The sequence below is a fragment of the Dipodomys ordii genome, unplaced genomic scaffold (assembly GCF_000151885.1).
Source record: "Dipodomys ordii isolate 6190 unplaced genomic scaffold, Dord_2.0 Scaffold1, whole genome shotgun sequence".
In the NCBI taxonomy this organism is placed as follows: Eukaryota; Metazoa; Chordata; class Mammalia; order Rodentia; family Heteromyidae; genus Dipodomys; species Dipodomys ordii.
Window position 1 is genome coordinate 45146463 of NW_012267217.1, and position 18929 is coordinate 45165391.

General features: G+C 38.5%; 1 protein-coding gene across 4 annotated transcripts in view; it reads left to right on the forward strand.

The window, feature by feature from the left end:
• Positions 1–18929, forward strand: part of Unc80 (unc-80 homolog (C. elegans)) — a 183303-nt gene that overhangs the window by 44145 nt on the left and 120229 nt on the right. For 2 of the 4 annotated variants that reach the window (XM_013010848.1, XM_013010840.1), the window contains exons 17-22: positions 2128–2294; positions 3014–3112; positions 4379–4593; positions 5796–5902; positions 7190–7286; positions 9270–9442. In XM_013010848.1, the coding sequence (XP_012866302.1) occupies positions 2128–2294; positions 3014–3112; positions 4379–4593; positions 5796–5902; positions 7190–7286; positions 9270–9442 (858 nt within the window). The remainder of the gene's footprint in view (positions 1–2127; positions 2295–3013; positions 3113–4378; positions 4594–5795; positions 5903–7189; positions 7287–9269; positions 9443–18929) is intronic. The other 2 variants (XM_013010826.1, XM_013010833.1) reach the window with 1 other exon arrangement.

Here is an 18929-nt window from a genome sequence, read left to right on the forward strand (position 1 = left end):
ATAATCTACTGCTGAAGTTGGCTTGGTTTGGTCTGGTTTTTAGTGAGCGCCTGTGATCTTTTAACTACTCTTCATAAAAGACTGTGTTGATTAAATCACTAAAGCCATTCATAGAGTGTGAGGAAAAGCTAAGCTATAAAAGGTTAGTGTTTTACTGCTATCAAAGATTCTAAATGTAGATTACAGGTGATAAATCTGACATGAATAGATGTATTCAAGGTTTTTTTTTTTTTCAGGAAGCAAAGGAACATTTTTTTTATCCTGCCAATTTGTTAGATCCTATGGCTTCTTTGAAGAAATCTTGCCTATGTACTTGTGGATTGATTGGTTATCTGTTAATAGATCACAAGCTTTTAAAAAAAAGCTATTCTATATTGAAATGATACGCTTGAGGTAAATAGAATAAACCAGAATTTATTTTGGCTAATGGTGAAAGCCAACCTAACCAGTTTTTTTTGCCCTTGATTGTAGCACAGGCAATGTTTTAGGCACTCATTTTGATCATGACAAGAAGTAATTTAAAAGTTAATGGCTCTACATGTGAGTGCTTGTAAAGCTCCAGCCACAACCTCCTAGATAGAACACTGGATTTCTTAATTTTCTTTTATATTATTGTGAGTTAGACTCTGAACTGCCATTCTTACAGAATGGCTGGAAGTTGAATTTGTTTATTTGTTGATTCGCCACTCCACCATGCAGTGTAAAGATTCCCTTAGGAAGCACTTAGAACCTTGGGAGTGTCTATGGGTCTCAATCATTGATCTAGAGCTACCGTTTCACCTAGTGATCTCTGCCATGTTCTAGGGCTATGTATGCTCTTTGAGATCTTTTCTCTCCTATGGAGGAGCTACTAAAGAGCAGAATGAAGGGCACAGGGCCTATTTACCATAGCCTCTCAAAGACTCTCTTGTGCTATTCTCAAAGACCATGGACATAATTGTCCCAGGGGTCTTAGGTTTTTTAAAACTAATGCTTTCAAGGTAAGTATTTAGACCTCTGTATTCTGCTTTGCCATAAACATTTCCTAAGGCAAAGAATGCTGTTACCATCTCTTTAAAGAGGGAAGAAAGAGGGCCAAATGGAAAGAAAGGAAGGAAGGAAGGGAGGGAGGAAGGAAGGAAGGAAGGAAGGAAGGAAGGAAGGAAGGGAGGAAGGGAGGAAAGAAGGAAGGAAGGAAGGAAGGAAGGAAGGGAAGGGAAGGGAAGGAAGGAACAGAAACAAAGAAAAATATTTTTGAGTGTTTGACACACACACACACATACACACACACATATTTTTTCTGGTTCTAAGGTTTGAATTTGTGGCTTGGGTGCTGTCCCTGAGGTTGGTTTTGTAGTTGTTGTTGTTGTTTGTTTGTTTGTTTCAAGACTAGGGCTCTTCCACTTGAGCTACATCTCCACTTATAACTTTTTGGTGGTTAACTGGAGATAAGAATCTCATGGACTTTCCTACCCAGTATGTCTTTGAACTGGAATCCTCAGATCTCAGCCTTCTGAGTGGCTAGGATTGCAGGTGTGAGCCACCAACACATGTTTTATGTATTTTTAAATGGTAGTTCACCAATATATTGATGCATACCAATATATTGATACATTAATCTTAAGTTCATAATTAAGTTCATGCTCAATATTTGCTAAATATATCTTAGCAAAATTCATCATCCTTTGAAACCAGGTTTTGTTAGAAGTATCTACCTGACTTATCATTTTGTCATAATAATGCAAAGATTTTTGAGAAACAGCACAGACTGAAATCTCAAGTTTAAACACAATTCTGAGTATTGTTTCTATTGTAGACATCTCTTCAGAAATAATAATTAAGAGGAAAAATTAAAGCTTGAAAATCCAGTGGTTTAAAGCATAGATACATGTCATGCTAGCGGTATAGTTTCCTTTTAAAAATGAAGTTCTTGGTGACCATTGTTTTTCATACCAGGGATGACTGACAATGTCCTCACACAGAAATAATGAAGAATGAGCATGCTGTTTTTCAACAGTAGTAATTACTATTTGTTTGTGATCAGAATGCTCATCTAAACCTAAGGCATTTCCTTTCCCTCTTTTCCTTTGGAAGCTGATCACACAGCCCTCTTTCCTTCCCCAAACTTTTCTTATTGCCTTTAAACAGGGACTGTATTGTGACATCCGTCAACTGGTCCAGTTTATCAAAGAAGCTCATGGGAATGTCTTCAGGAGAGTGGCTCTTAGTGCTTTGCTTGACAGCGCTGAAAAGCTAGCTCCAGGGAGAAAGGTAGAAGAGAATGAACAGGAAACTAAGCCTGCAGGTGGTAAAAGGTTGGACACTTGATCTTTCTGAATTATTCTTATGTTTGCCTTATATCGTTAAAATGTTACTTTTTATCATATGGTCCATGTGTTTCCTGGTATGCTGTAAGTTCAGAATAGGATGATAAAAGCACTATCTTATATAAGTGGTGGGGTGCAACTGAAGCTTAGAAAAGAATTGTGTTTTGTATTAAATAAATGTCTTCTCTGTCCAAATCAGAGCTCAGTTTGTTCCCAAATTTTCATACAAAATTTCATTTAGTGGCTCTGAAATGTAAAATGTGAGCTTTGTTTATACTTTGTTATGTACATGATATATAATCTACATTTTTATCCAGAAAGGAAGAACAATTACTAGTGCTATATCACATCTGTTCAGTGATATCCTAAATGTGGCAAAAGACAAATTGCTTCTCAGAACCATATTGTGAGTTCTGCTAATAAGTACACATTAATTTCATGTCCATTGTATACCAAATACAAGTTCCAATGATTAAAAGATACTCCTGAATTCAAAATCCTGCTTGCAGTTAGTTTGATAAGGTGAAATAGTCATGAATCCCCTGGTAGGGTACAAATTATGTGCAGTCTAGACTCCTGGTGACAGTGGTTTGCAAGCTATGTAGTTTGTCTCTAGCAAGCGCTTGGTTTCGTGGAATATACAAAGTAGTTAAGAGGTGGTATTCTGCACCTGCTCCCTGTGACTGTGCAATGTGCCGTTCCCACAGGTCAGAGGCTGGAAGCATTGTGGATAAAGGCCAGGCCTCCTCTGCTCCTGAGGAATGTCGCAGCTTCATGTCTGGTCGTCCCTCCCAGACTCCAGAGCAGTAAGTAGCCAAGTAGCCGTGGTTTTGGACCCAAGGCAGAGGGCTAGGTACCTCATACTGGAGGAAATTTAATTTCTTAAACCTGTGCTTGCTATTTTGTTCCATTGCTTTGCCCTTGCTTCTGCCCTTTACATTTTTGTCCCCAATGCCATGAATATCTTTACACCAGGCTGGAGAACCAGCCTTGTGCCTACTACAGAAATCCTCCTTAATTGCATTCCCAGTCCCTCTCTTCCCCTCTTCCGCCTCTCATCTACAGAACTAGACATAAATAAACCTTTAAAAATAGTGTGCATGTGAGGTAGGGCAACAGGGCCATCCATTTTCTTCTTTAGAGTCACAATTTGTTCTAAGTGGATGCACGATCGTCAGCGTGTTCAATGATAGATTTCTTTAAAGCAAAAAATAATAAAGGAAGTAGGGTAAGCTCTAGTGTTCAGTTTTGGCTGAAATATAGACTCCACTCTCTTGTACTGGGTCCACTCCTGAGACCCACTCCACTCAGTTTCTTTACACATAATTGCAAAATCAGAAGCATATTTAAATGAGTGCCCCCAGAACATACAAGTACTATGGTAGACATTAAACATGCGGCCTAGTTCTATGTGAGGCTAGTTCATATTCATTCTTTTAGGGGGCTATTTAATGCAAGTGGAATGCTTGGTATTTAAAACATGTATTTCATTTCAGCCAGGCACCTGTAATCTACTCAGGAGGCTGAAATCTAGGATCGTGGTTTGAAGCTAGCCTGAGCAGGAAAGTTCGTGAGATTCCTATCTCCAATTAACCACCAAAAAGCCAGAAGTGGAGCTGTGGCTCAAGTGGCAAAGTGCTAGCTTTGAGCAAAAAGGCTCAGAGACAGCATCTATGCCCTAAAGTCAAGCCACAGGACCAACACCAAAGGGAAAAAAAATAATAAGTATTTACTGACAATTTAAATACAATTTAAATGTTTCTGCTATTGTGATACTTATTGTGATACTGTAGTCTCACACTGCAGTTGAATATCTGCAAGAATATTGAATCTTTTTTTTAAATTGAAGTTGAAACAAAGACCACTCCATTCCACAGCTGAGACATGACTATTTTAAGGAGAATTCACAGTCAACCTTGATCTACCTCCTCCAGCTCCAACTCATCCCACGCCCAGCCCAGCAAAGATCACTGCACCCTGTGCCTAAGTTACTGCTAGCAGGAGGTCAAGAGAAATGCAGGAGGACTTCATATGTTGTCAGATATTGAACGCTCTCCTCTATTTATTTGCAGTGATGAACAAATGCAAGGAGGCAATCTGGGGCGGAAAGACTTCTGGCGCAAAATGTTCAAATCCCAGAGTGCAGCAAGTGACACGAGCAGCCAATCTGAGCAGGACACTTCAGAATGCACCACCGCTCACTCGGGAAACACCTCCGACAGGCGTGCCCGCTCAAGGTCCCGCAGGATTTCCCTCCGGAAGAAGCTTAAGCTCCCCATAGGTAAAAGTATGTCTGTATTTATTTATAGATTCTCTTCCTTCTGCATGTCATAAAAACCCTGCATAATCAAAATATGGCAATGCATGGTAGAGTTCAGAAAAGAAAAGCTTTCAGGTCACAACGCCTAGGCTTACTGCTTTACCGACCCATTCATCCACCCATCCACTCACTCCTTTGTTTCTGCAGATAGTTCCTGAACCCATACTGCATGGTTTTCCTGTGTGCTAACACTCAGCTGAATAGCAGAGCTTCAATAGTGAGCTACTTTGCTCCCAAAACTTTGCCAAATTTGCTATGTAGGAGAAACAACAACAACCAGAAGCAATCAAATAACTACTTTTAGCCACAAACTATGAACTTTTTGAGGGAAATCCACATGGTACTATGATAGCATGCAATAATGAGTCCTGAACTAAGTGAGGAAAGGAGGCAGGGATCAGGGAAAATCTCTTAGTAGCAGTGACATTAAGATGTGCAAATTACTTAGGAAAAAAAAAAGGAAATCATTGCATTTGACAGTATGTGCAAAGATACCAAGATACCAATGGAAGGAACTGTAAGAACTAGAACAAGGGGAAGAGTAGCCTCATCAATATGGTAGAACGATAGAGGCAGGAAGCCAGGAACCCTCCTGGAATAATTCCTCCTGGAATTATTCATGGCCAAGATGGGCAGTTGAACAGGAGAGTAACACAAGCATGGTAAGATTTCCTAATAAACCACTACATAGAAACCACATTAGTAGGCACATTATTAGCTACTGAGAAAGACCAGTGGTAGGCTGCCTAGGAGTCCAGTGTTATGTAAATAGACACTGAGGTGATGTTCATAAATGATGACTATGGCTTGCTACTCATGAATTTGAGTTTGAACACTATCAGAATTAAACTCCCAAGTGCACAGGTTTGAATGCTGTTGAGAAGGAGGTATGGACATTGTCAAGGCTAAGTGGATGAATTATGGTCTCATGCACTGGAGAGGAACAGGTTCCTTTTGTCCTGGTCTTACTCACTCGTGTCAATTTTTATGGTTCGACCCTGGACATTTTGATTCAAAGCATGTACACTGTAAACAACTTGCTTTCACTTCTATTTATATCAAAGTCATGCAACTTCCATTGCTTGTGGAGCACATGCTGACATTTCTGTTTAATCCATTTGGGAGCAAATGCTCTAATGGTGTAATTTCTTTAAATAATTACTAAATAGGAAACTGGCTGAAACGATCCTCCCTCTCGGGCCTGGCAGATGGTGTAGAAGACCTTTTGGACATCAGCTCTGTGGACCGCCTGTCCTTCATCAGGCAAAGTTCCAAGGTAAACAGAACATCACTTGTTTAGGGGAAGGTTGGAGTCCCTGAGAGAAAATTTCAGGACAGAGAGATGCTAAACACCTGTAGGGGATAAATAAGAAGAGTTCAAGGAACTTAAGTAGGACAACTTGGGAAACATAAACTAGTGATGGAAAACCAGAATGTTTAAGTCAGCATAAGTAGGAGAAAAGAAAACTGTAGCTCAAGTGACAAATGCAAAAACCCAGATGATAGTGGGCATTCTTACTTGTTTTCAACCCCCAACATGCATATGAAATTATTGCCATCTCAAGCTCCTTTCTGGGGATCCAGTGATTCTATAATGATTGCTTTCACAGATTAAAACACACATGCACCCATTTATTCATCCACCTTCTACTGCTTTTGGTACAGCTGAGTCATTGTCTCCTCATTTCTTTATCAAAGAACTCCTGATGACCTTTTTCACCAAGTGTTCTTCATGCTGCTATTAGGTACCGCAGTAGCATCTGATTTGAAAAAGACCAGGATTCTTAGGCAAATTTACTCCCTGCAAGAGTCTTCCCTGTGCACAATTTGGGGCCTAGTTATTGGCCTACCAAATTTCAATATGAGCAATATCTCTTTCTTCATATGTAACTTGCCACATTCTTCCTTTGAATTTCAGTAAAACCAGTTTCTTCTATCTAGTCTATTTTATACGTAATGTATTGAGGTTATAGAAAGAGTATAGCCACATGACAGAACAGTTATGAAATATTATAATTTCTATATCACATTTAGTCTGCTAAGAGATTGCAGTCTGTGGACTTCCTTTCTGTGCTGAATGTTTTGAGAGATATTAGCATAAAGTCAAGATCCAGATCACATATTAGTGCTTAGGAAAGGAAATACATTGCACATTCATGGTAGTTTATCAGCTGATTTATAAACTTGGAATATTCCCTTTGGTCTACCTTTCACTTCCATCTGATTTTCAGCTGTGGTGGTATTCAGAAATGAGTTTGGGCTCTATTGGAATTAAATCCTGAGAATATTTCAGTTGTTCACCACATTATTTCATCATCCGTGGCTATTCAGCTTTCAGTCTCTGCCCAGGGTCCTCCTTCCACCTGAGGAAAAGACATCTCCACTAGAGATGTCTTTGATGACACATGGGTTGACCACACTAACTAAACGAATCAGATTCGTGAGACAGAGGAACAAAGTCATCGTTGTGCTCTAAACAGTTTAGTTTTCAACTCTAGGGTTAGTCTAATCCAAAGATTGCCCTTTGGATTTAGTTACCTTCTGGCTTTGCTTTTCTTCTCAGGTCAAGTTCACTAGTGCTGTGAAGCTTTCTGAAGCTGGGCCAGGGAGTGGAATGGAAAATGGAAGAGAAGATGAGGAGAATTTCCTCAAGCGTCTTGGTAAATGTCACATAGCTTAAGAATTTCATTCAACTTTGATAAAAACAAAAACTTGTTTACATTAAATGATCCATATTCATTTTTTCTATTTCTGAAGCCCTTTACTTAAATTTACCTTTTTTGTTGGAAAACTAGTCATTTTCTATTTCCATTGCTTTTCATTTGTTTTTCCTATGTACCCCGGACAGCTTCTCTCTACAGCTTCTCTATTATCCATGTGGTTGTACAGACATTTTTGGAAGTTATCCTAGGTTCCTGTCTCCCTTCCTATGGGGTGTCGGTCCTGCCTTTTATTAAATTTGGGAGCTACTGAACCATTTATTCACCCCCCTGTCTACTTAAGAATTTTGCTTGTCACCTCTCCAACAGGTGGCCGTCCACCCTCTACACGCTTCTGCTGAGGGGTGTTTATGACATCATAGAACAATGTGTTCCACATCTAGTTAGCTTTGTTAGAAAATCCTTCCTTACAATCAAAAAATAGATGTTCCCATAAACTTGATTCATTTGTGTGAATTATAACATTTTGTAACAACACACATGCAAACAGGCACATTCCTCTCCTCACCCCAACACACACACAATACAATGCTTCTTCCACCGTATGAGCCATTTCCTGTTTTCTCTTTTTATATCTTTTGGCTAACCCTTTAATTTTCTTTGGTTTACCTTTTATGGAAGTATCTAGTCCCAATACCATCCTTCTTGCATTTTGTCTGTGTTTTCTAAGTAGATGATCCAGTTTACAAAATGTAGAGCTTCTAATGAAATGGAACCTTTGACATTAATCAGTGTATTAGATAGTAAGCTGTTAAACTCGAAGGCTCAAGCAAGTGTGTGGAACACAAATACCTATTTTTGAGGTACCAGTAGATCATACCTGTAATCCTAACTGCTCAGAAGTAGAGATCTGAGGATTACAGTTTGAAGCCATACTGGGCAAGAAAGTCCATGAGATTCTTATCTCTTAACCACAAAAAAAAAAAAAGCAGAAGTAGAACTGTGACACAAGTGGTAGACACTAGCCTGGAACACAAAAGCTCAGAGACAGCATCCAGGCCCAAAGTTCAAGCCTTAGGATGGGCACCAAAAAAAAGACAAGTAAAATGAAAGTGATATATTCACTTTCCAGATCACATAGATGATTTGTATTAACTTTGATTGGTTCTTCTTCAGATGAATGAATATCATGATGCACTTTGATCTGTTATTAGTTCTTTATTTCATAAATAAATTGTATTATTTCATTAACTAGGGGATAGTTAACTTTCTTGTCCAGGAAGGAAATTGACAGTTGTAGTATAACAATTTGTCTGAAGGGGTACTATTTTTCTTGTTTATGGAAGCTAGAATCCCTATGCAGTTTTGGATCAGATTCAATATACTGATATCCAAGACAACATTATGGGAAAAGCAATGGCCTGCTCTCAGTTCCAATGCAATGAATCATTGCCTGTTAGAGTTGAAGGGCACGTTGGAAGTTCATTATTTTTATTTCAGAGGTTTCTGCATGACCGTGCATCAGAATTATTACCTAAGAAGTTCTTTTAACACTCATCCTAACCCCAGAGTCAGATTGATGGTGAGGAAATATATAAGAACTCATTTGTGTGGAGCCTCTCAGCTGAGTCTGACACAGCCAGACTGATCTCATGCCATAGGAATTACTTGTTGGTTAGAAGAAGAATCTTTGTAAATAGACCAAGAGCTCTTGCTAGTATTAAAGATCCATTCGCAAAGTGAGCAGACCCTTCATTTAAGTAGTTAGGTAAACCTTTTAATTTTTATGTTCCATGGGTCACACAGATTCCCCAAAGTCAAGCTGAATTCAAATCAAGCCTTTAGAAGTAAGGGGGAATGAGGGGACGTGCAGGAGAAAGCGTCAGACCCACACTACAGAAAACAGTCTAGTGAATCTTTGGAGTTTTTTAAATTTGTCATCTATTCCGCTCTTATTCCTCCACAATGGCACAATCCCTACAGGCTGCCACAGTTTCGATGACCATCTTTCTCCCAACCAAGAGGGTGGAAAAAGCAAAAATGTGGTGAATCTTGGAGCCATCCGACAGGGCATGAAACGTTTCCAATTTCTCTTAAACTGCTGTGAGCCAGGGACAATTCCTGATGCATCCATCCTGGCTGCTGCCTTAGATTTGGTAAGTCATTGGAATACGTACCCTGTTCCGTCCCCCAATTAACTAATCAGTATGAATCTCTCCTAACCTTGACTTCAGCAGGGGCACTGTGCATTGGTTTCTTTTCTACTCAGAATTAGTGGTAGAAGAGGAAAGAAAGGTGGTAAAATGAGAAAGAGAGGGGAGGAGGTTGATATTCCCTGGTAAGTAGAATGTGTAACCACCTGGTTAAAAATATGTAGGAGGGTTCTGAAGTCAGAATGCCTGGCTTGAAACTGCTCTTACATTTATCAGCTGAATAATTGTAAAATAAGAGTCAAAGGAATAATAGTATTAGTACATCCATCTCTTTAAATTATATAAGGGATAAATGAGACATGAGCTAGAAAGTCTTTATCACAGTGCCTGAAATATAGTAACTACTGAGTGAAGTAGCCTTCAGTTTTCCATGTGTTATTCCTTTAAACTCTCTGAATCTTTGTTTCATTATATCTCAATTGGAGGAAAAATCTGATACCAGGATCAACTGAAATGCATTGTAAGAAGATCTTTGAATATTGTGTGGTTATACAGATGTAAGGCAGTAAAATAGATCATGTGGATCTTGTTGAGAAAGCATTTTTATCAGGTGAACAAGATTCGGATAACTTTAGACTTCCCCTTTCTTTACTCTGAGTTATAAGCTCCTCATTTACTGCATACACACTGGGTTCCAAATAGCAAGTAAACTACCAGGAAATAAAGTTTTATTTTCACTTCAAAAATAGCTAAAATAGGTTTCTATTATAATAAATATACGTTAAGCCTGGCTGCAAATGCATAAAAGAGCAAATTTTGTGTTTTATATTCAATAGTTTGAAAGTGGTTAAGAAAGTAAAGGTGAAGTAGAGCGATGGCTCAAGTGGTAGAGTGCTAGCCTTGAGCAAAAAATCTCAAGGACAGCACCCAGGACCAGTACAAAGAAAGAAAGAAAGAAGGAAAGGAAGGAAAGAAGGAAGGAAGACTATGACAGGAGCTAGTGGAATAGTCCACCATAAGTATATGATAATACTGATGTATTGCTGCTTTCCAGATGGTCGCAGATAAACTATTTCAAAGGTTAGCATCAGGTCGCTCTTTGTCTTAATCCTAAAGCCATGTGACACTTGCCTTAGCCAAGCAAGGCATCAAATATCTGAAGCAACTGCCTAATAAGATTAAGGAAAATTATTATAATAACCAACCTTATTTCCACTTGTTGAAGTGAAATCTATACGCACAGTCATACAAGTTGGGAAAGGATGGAATCATAATATTTGTGCCACAATTAGTCATAAAGGAATCTGATGAGAGTTGATAGAGTGTCCCCTGCTCGCTGGAAGGCTTTCAGAGATCTTGAGCTGAAGTCTGCATATAAGTAAATGCCATATACCCATATTCCCCACATGAAAGAATGAACTTGCTCAAGGTCACTTAATACTGAAGTTACCTAATACTGAACCTGTGATCAGAGCAGAATCTTTTGATTCCATTTACAACTATTTTAGCACCATATGTTTTCTCTATTATTTTTTTATTATTTAAATAGTTTGGAATGGCTATCTCTGGACATAGAAAATATTCTTAAATGTATGTGAAGAAGATCACTTTTAAAAAATGCTCCTATCATCTGACTGCCTGATAAATTCATAATAGAAAAGTACAAGAGATTTTCAGTTTTTAAAATTCACACCATACATTCTTCATAAATTCTTTTAGAATTGGATGAAAGTTAGGAAAATCTTCCCAAGAAAAGCCCACGTAAAGATAAAATTTAGCATATGATGTCAGAAAATTCACGGACTCCCCTCCAAATCCATCCATAAAGCCAAATGTTAAGAATTCCGCCCAAATGAAGTAATCCAGGCTCAAAGAAACATAGGTCCCATGGTTTCCCTTATTTGCAAAAACTAACATACATCTAGGATAATCTTACCAGACAAGCAGAAAAGGTCAAAAGCTATGTACATATGACCATATACGATGATGCTAAGCGAAATGAACCCCAAGATAGGGACACAAGAAGTTTTATCTTTGTGGCTGTTATTTTTAATGTACTTATAATGTACCATGTGATTTTCTTGTTTCTCTTGTATGTTTTTCCCCCATAGTATAACCCCTGTTTTTACTGTATTTGATTCCAGTACCCCACATCTTGTACATACATTTTTCTAATTTGCAGAGGGGAAGGAAAATAACAAAAAGATGAAATAAGGATACAGGTTGACCCATTGTAACAATGAGATGTACAAATTACAATGCTGAAAATGAACTTTACAACTTCGTGGGGTTGAGGGAGGAGTTGAGGAGGTGGGGAGAAAAGGGATGGTAGGGATAAAACAAAGGAGAGAGTAACAATGTTTGATAGGAAATGTGCTCATTACCTTACTCATGTAACTGTAACCCCTCTGTACAGTATCTTTTACAATAAAATATATATATATAAAGAATTCTGCCCAATAGATACATACTTCTGTCATAAAGAAATGATTTCTTCCAATAATTAGAATTGCTTTATTACTACTTATTGTTTATATAAAAACAAGAGGAATCCTTTCATATCTATGTCTTATATGGAAATCTTTTAAGATTTATGTAAAAATGTGAGTCCGCGAGAGAAACAGTTTGCTGACAAAGAAAACAACACATATTAGGACTTGAATCTTTAATCTCAATGAACAGACTGATACCACCTTCCAAGTGAGTGGAGATTACATTAGAACTATTGATTACTTTGATAATAGAGTCTCTTAGGTATTGCAGTTTCATTCCTTCTAGTCAAAATTCCTAATTAATTTTGGTTTCTAACTGCTATACTCCTCACTTTCCAGAGCTTTGATACAGGAATTTCCAGTTATAACTATATTCTGTTCCTCACTAACATGATTGTAGCCATTAAATTCAACTGGAACTCATAGAAATTTGATTTTTCTTATTTCCTTGTCAACATAAATAAAGCCAGAGAGTTACCAGACCTCTAGATTCTTAAACCTTTCCTGTGAGTCCTACTCTGGCCCTCTCTGATCTTTGTGATTTCATCAATCTCATAAATAAGAAATGCTTTATATAAGTTATTTTCAGATTGATCTAGATGCCCATTGATGGAGTATTCTGCATTGGAAAGTAATGAGCTTTTTGTCACCAGACTGGATTTATTTGAGGCCAGTGGGCACGAGGCTGAAGCAGTGGCTGGGCAAATAGGAGTGTTCATTTCATACCTGGGAGTCTGGCTGTAGATTAATGCCAAACCGTGTACATAGTTCAAAAGTCAAAATTCCAAAAGATGGAAACAGTCAAAGTTTAAAAAGCCCAGTATTATGCATTAACAGACAATCAGAGAGGACCCTGTAGACCTTGTTGGTTGAATAAAGGTATTGTTGGTAATAATGATAACAGTAATAAGGATGATGGTGGTGATCGGGGTTGTGGTGATGGTTGGCAGAAGTGGTGGAAGGTTTAATAATTGTAAGAGTTTCATTATACTGGACAATTTATAAAGCACCTTTACATTCTTAATCCCATTTCTTGGTGTAGAAAAAAATAATAAATCCAGGACATGATTTCCAATTAAAAGCATATTTGGAATTAGTTTTTCAGCTATGGAAAAATGGACAAATTAACGTGCCTGGTGAATCTGGACAGGCATCCTGAGAGAAGGGGGCATGTAAATGCCTGTCCTTTGTACTTGAATGAAAGAAGCATTTGATGTTTATTGTCATTTATACAGGTGTGACAACTGAGTTCATAGCTATTGATGTGGGATAGGATTTCCTTGTGATTATTCACACTTTCACATATTTCTGTTTCTACATGAATTTTTACCTATTGTTTTCTGTTTTTTTCCTAATACATAATCTATCTGATTCCTATCTTTCAGGAACACCTCAGTTTTATAACATGATTATGTTTTCCATTGTATTTATGGTTTTACTTTTATATGTGTATATTATAGATAGGAATATATATGTATGTATTTATGTATGTATGCATGTACATGTATATATAGAGAGAAAAAAAGAGTAATGTAGATATAGAAAAAGACAAAAAGATCAGTTGGACTAGCTTTCTTAGCTAGTTTTCTTGAAAATGCCTTTTTAAAATTTGAATTCGGGGCCTTGCATTCACCTCTCTTTGCTTGCTTGGCTAGTTCTTTATCACTTGAGTCACAACTCTAGCCATGCTTCTTGCTGATTAATTTCAGGGATGGCATTTAACAGACTTTTCTGCCTGGCTGGCCTCAAACCAATCTCAGACTCTTAAATAGTTAGGATTACAGTTATGAGCCACTAGCACCTAGTAAAAAAAAAAAAAAGTCTTTATTTGGATCTACACTTGAAAATGCTTTTTCTAGAATTACAATTAGAGATTGACATTTTCTTTTCTGGTTTACTCTCCTACCCCACCCTAGTGGCCACCTGAGTTTCCATTAAAATCATCTTTTCATTATTGATATTTTGGAGTTTCACTAAAATGTTTCCATCATTTTCTTTCTGTTTTGCACTCTATTGGATCTTTAATTCTTGTAGTTATCCTGATGTATCTAGGCAGGAAATTCTCAACTACTTCTTTGATATTGTATCTTTGACATTTTATCTAAGCTTTCCTTTTATCCTATTTATATTTTTCATTTTTATCTCTTTGTATTACATTTTCAGCAATTTTCTCCAATATTTCTTCCATTTCATTTTTTCTCCTTTCAACTGATCCTGTAATTCTTGACTAAGGGCATATTGTTCACTAAGGGATACTTGACACTGTCCAGAAGAATTTTAGGTTATCAAAGCCTGGATGGCATTTTATGCATTCATACCAAAGGTATACTTTTGTGTTCTTCCCAGGGCTAAGTGTGCCACCCACGAAAAGATAATGATCTGGTCAATACTCCTGATACTAGAAAAACATGAGCTAATCTGCCTTTTCATCTTACCTGAAGCGTTTTATATTTGTAGTACAGCACAACATTTTTATTTGTAAAAGTTCTATTCTTTTTTTAAGCCTGCCTGGTCATCTTTGATACTCTTAATTCCTTCCACAGACTTTCCATTTCCATATTAACCTTTAATCCGGTAAGGATAGTTTTTGTGACTCTGATTCTACACTTGGCTATTTCTGCTGACTCTTGCTCATAGTGGATTATTTTATTTGGTCTTTTTACTGTAAGGCTCCCCTGAAAACTTTATCTATAGGAATTCCTTAAATCCTGTTTAAAGTAATGTCATTCAGTAGTCCGGCAGCCACAGCATCGCCTGTGAGCATGTTAGAAATGCAGTATTACAGAGGCTGCAATATAATCTCTGCAAATGAGGTCACAGATATTCCCAATTGACTTCTGTGCACACCCAAATGTAAAGGTTTGAGAAGGACTGTGACACATTTCACAGAGAAGTATTTGAATTGTTTCTCCAAGAGGGTCTTTGCATTTGCTTTGTCAGACATCTGGAAACATTACAAACTTGTGATCATTTTTAACCTATTTTGGAGGCTTGGGAGAGGACAACTGCTGTGTGCATTTTTTGCCCCAAACTTGTAAGCATATTTGAAGATTTAGCTAGGAGTTTTCATACAAGGTGTTTTCCCTCTCTCCACCCCCAATTCTTACGTTCTTCCCAGAGCCAAGTTGAATCAAAAAGCAGCAAGTCAGCTTCTGTGGGGCCGATTATTTTTAGTATTCATCTATTGAGAGTGGTTGTGCCTATGATCTTAGTCTTACAAAAGATTATCTGGGGCTGGGAAGGTGGTTCAGTGGTAGAGCACTTGCCTTGCATGCTCAAGGCCCTGGGTTCGATTCCTCAGCACCACAAAAGCAAAAAGAAAAAGGCTGGAAGTGGTGCTGTGGCTCAAGTGGTAGAGCGCTAGCCTTGAGCTGAAGAGCTGAGGGACAGCGCCCAGGCCCAGAGTTCAGGCCCCACGACCGGACCCCCCCCCCAAAAAAAAGATTATCTGCCTTCACCTACCATCTGCTTGGACTTAGATCTTTCACTTTGTGGCCCATGAAAAACCAGTGTTCTTGCTTCTGGATAGTCAGCAGAAATCCTTAGGGCAAATATTTCTGTGTTCACTCATCCTCACCCCAGCCCCACTTTACTTTTCCCTCCTTCCAGCTCTTCAGACACCTTTTATCTCACCTTAGAAACATATGAAACACAAAGCATTTGTGAGATATATTACCCAACATTTTTTAGATGTTCTACACTGGCAGAAGTTTGTCTTTATATCTAATCCATCATACTGTCAGAAACAGAACACCTCATGTTTTAAAATACTCACAGTATCACCAGGATTTCAGTATCAAAATGACCATGGTGCTAAGCAATAATGCTTCTTCCAGCCTGCCCACAGCTATTGTAGAAACGGGCAGAGACAGGGGTAGCCTGTCAGCCTAGAAGTCTGTAATTTAATGATCTCTGTCTGGCGGAGAATTTAATGCAAGACAAGTAATACATACTGACTCACAGCATCTGCCCTCCAGCAAAGAAGGTTCCAATCCATTCTAAGACCAATAATAGCTTCTTGTTCTCATTGGATTTTAAATACCCAGATAACTTTCACCAGCACACACTTTATATTTTATTGCTAGACAATAAAATGTTATGTAATTCCCCAAGGACCAACATAAAATATTCAGTCTTTAAAAACAGTCAGTTCAGTTCCGGTCTAGTGTTCTATGAGTTTCGTGTCAAAGTTTCTTCTCACAAAATAAGCTTAGATAGAATCCTTCAGCAAAAAAGAATGTATTGCAATTACACTCTTCAATTAAAAATCCTATCTTGGTAATAATATTTTCTAGGTCCCCAGGCAGAAGAAAGCACAGCAGTTGAATTAGTGTCCAAATTCTCTGTTTCACTTTCATAAAGGAACCATTCAATACGTGTAACCATCTAATAAAGTCCAGGAGAAATGGCAAAGGAAATAATGGAAAGGAGCTGGGTGCATGACATTTTCTAATTATGGAATGTTGAAGAAATCCAGATTATGTAGTAACATTCTCATGAGTTCTTGTAACCTCCACAGAGATACACCTTTTAAAAGACCGGGTGAAACACAAAATTGCTGATAGTCCACTAGTTCTGACTCTTAAATTTAGAAAGAAAAAAAAAACACTTGGCTCAGCCTAATATTTTGCACTCCTGATTAAAATGTATTTTTTCCTTGTCTGGGAACTGTGAAGTTAAGACATAACAGCATAGAAGCAATTCTGGGTTTTTATAATGTCTAAAAACCTGATCTGGAGGAAGACAATGTGAACAAGAAAGAAGAAATTTTAATATATCTGCTTTTCTTTCAGAGCCACCAGCAGCATTTTCTCTGGTATGCCAGGGACTTCATATTTTGTTTCAATGTTCCTTTGTGACTATGACTCTGATCCTCTGTGGTTCTTTTCAGCCATGCAGCATTCTTCTGATTCATTTTCTCCATTTGTGCTGTTTTTCTCTGTGATGTGAATCCATCCCTATCCATTCTGTCATGCCTCCATCCTTTGCTGCTTCTGCAGATTGCACTGAGCCATAAGAGGTAAGCTCCATCAATAGAGGGGAGGTTGACTTCTTTTGTGTGCAGGAAGAATCCTCTGTTTCAGGTATTCTATAGCCCTTCCCTTCTAGTGAACACTGCCCAGCTACACATGGAAAGGAACTCATAGAATCATGTGTCACAGTCACACGCAAACTAGAATGTCTCAGATACTATTGTACACGTTGTGAATTCAGTTCTGGTTGCTAAGTATCTTTTTAACTCTGTGTTAGGTCCACCAGGGAAAAACGGCCCCTTCCCCTTTGTTCTCCCTCCATGCACACGTGGCCCTCTCTAGAAGTCCCCGCCCAGCACCTGGGGGCAGTAGGAAGTTCCCCCAGGCTCAGAGGTCAAGTCCACGAGGTCACATCCACATCAGCTGCAGCCATACCTCCTCCCTCCCCTCCCTATATAACCTCCTCCCTGCCATAAGCCTGCCCTTCTCTGCACACCTCCAACTCAAGTAGGCCGGTGGTTTGGTTCTGCTAATAAGCTCTCTTCTGCCTGAACAACCACACGAAGGCTTCCTTTCTCCAAACCTTACACTCTGTGCCTCACAACTTCCTTCCATTGCCTGCAAAGCACAATACCCAGGGCTCATGCTCTGCCCTCTTGAACTACAGAATTCCCAAGTCTGCCCTCCATCCGCCCAAGATCTTGAGGATTATGATACAAAATCAGTGTTTGAATGAAGCTATGTCATCATTCCTGATGAGTGAGCAGTGGCATTTCTGAATGATACTGTGTTTGATTATGTGAGTCAAATGTATCAGGTGTAACCCATCTTCCCTTTGGTGTTAATGCTTTGTACTTATTAGAAAACATTTTTATATCGATCTCAAGTTCATTTCTAAACATAAATTTGAATTTCCAGGGCCAAAAATCTTATTCTGGTAACACTTAATGTTTTGATGTGAACTCACAAAATGACTGCAACTTTCTGTTTGTTTTTTGTTTTTGTTTTTTGGCTGGTCATGGGGCCTGAACTCTGGGCCTGGGCACTGTCCCTTAGCTCTTCTGCTCAAGGCTAGTGCTCTACCACTTTGAGCCACAGTGCCACTTCCAGCTTTTTCTGCTTATGGGGTGCTGAGGTATCAAACCCAGGGCCTCATGTATGCAAGGCAAGCACTCTACCGCTGAGCCACTTTCCCAGCCCCATGACTGCAACTTTCTAAGCAACCTCACATTTAGTCACCCATTTTTGTTCATCCTCTCTCAATTGCCACTTCCCAAGAGCCATGCAAAGATTCTCTGCCTCTCACATCTGGTCCACACCAGGTTACACCCTTACTGATCCCATAGGAGTCAAAGTTTACATCAAAATGCTATTTTTCTGTGGTGTTTCTATTTTCCTATCACTAAGCATTTGAAGTTGCCTTGCTTTATATTGGGAAGATGTCATATTTTGACAAGCTAAAAATATGTTTGCATGGCTTGCCTTGCCCCCCAGACTGGCATTTAGTTTTAGAGACAGATGTCTCAGCCTCTTTCCAGACACAGACTAGCATATCTGACATACTTAGTGAAATAAATATTTAATACAAGAAAGTGTGTATATTTAGACAGTATAGAATGGCACCACAATATGGGTGAGTTCAATGCAGAAAGTCATCTGAGTTTTTGCAATGTATAATTTACTAGCCTTGTGACTCTCCCTCCACACAAACACACGAATGATAGATTTATTTATTTATTTATTTATTGCCCTTCGTGGGGCCTGAACTCTGGGCCTGGGCACTGTCTCTCAGCTCTTCAGCAGCACTTTTGCAGCACTGTGTTATGTGTTATGTAAAATTAAGTCCCTACATAAATATAGTTCTTGTTAAAATTCTTGATATCTATATTTAGGATAGAGACAATGAAGAAATGCTTATTAGGTGAATTTGCTTGAATCATTCAATAATAGATGCTGTAGTACTCAAAAATACAAAGAAACCAGCTCTCCCTGAAGGGGAGGGGAGGAAGTAAGGTTTCTAAGAGT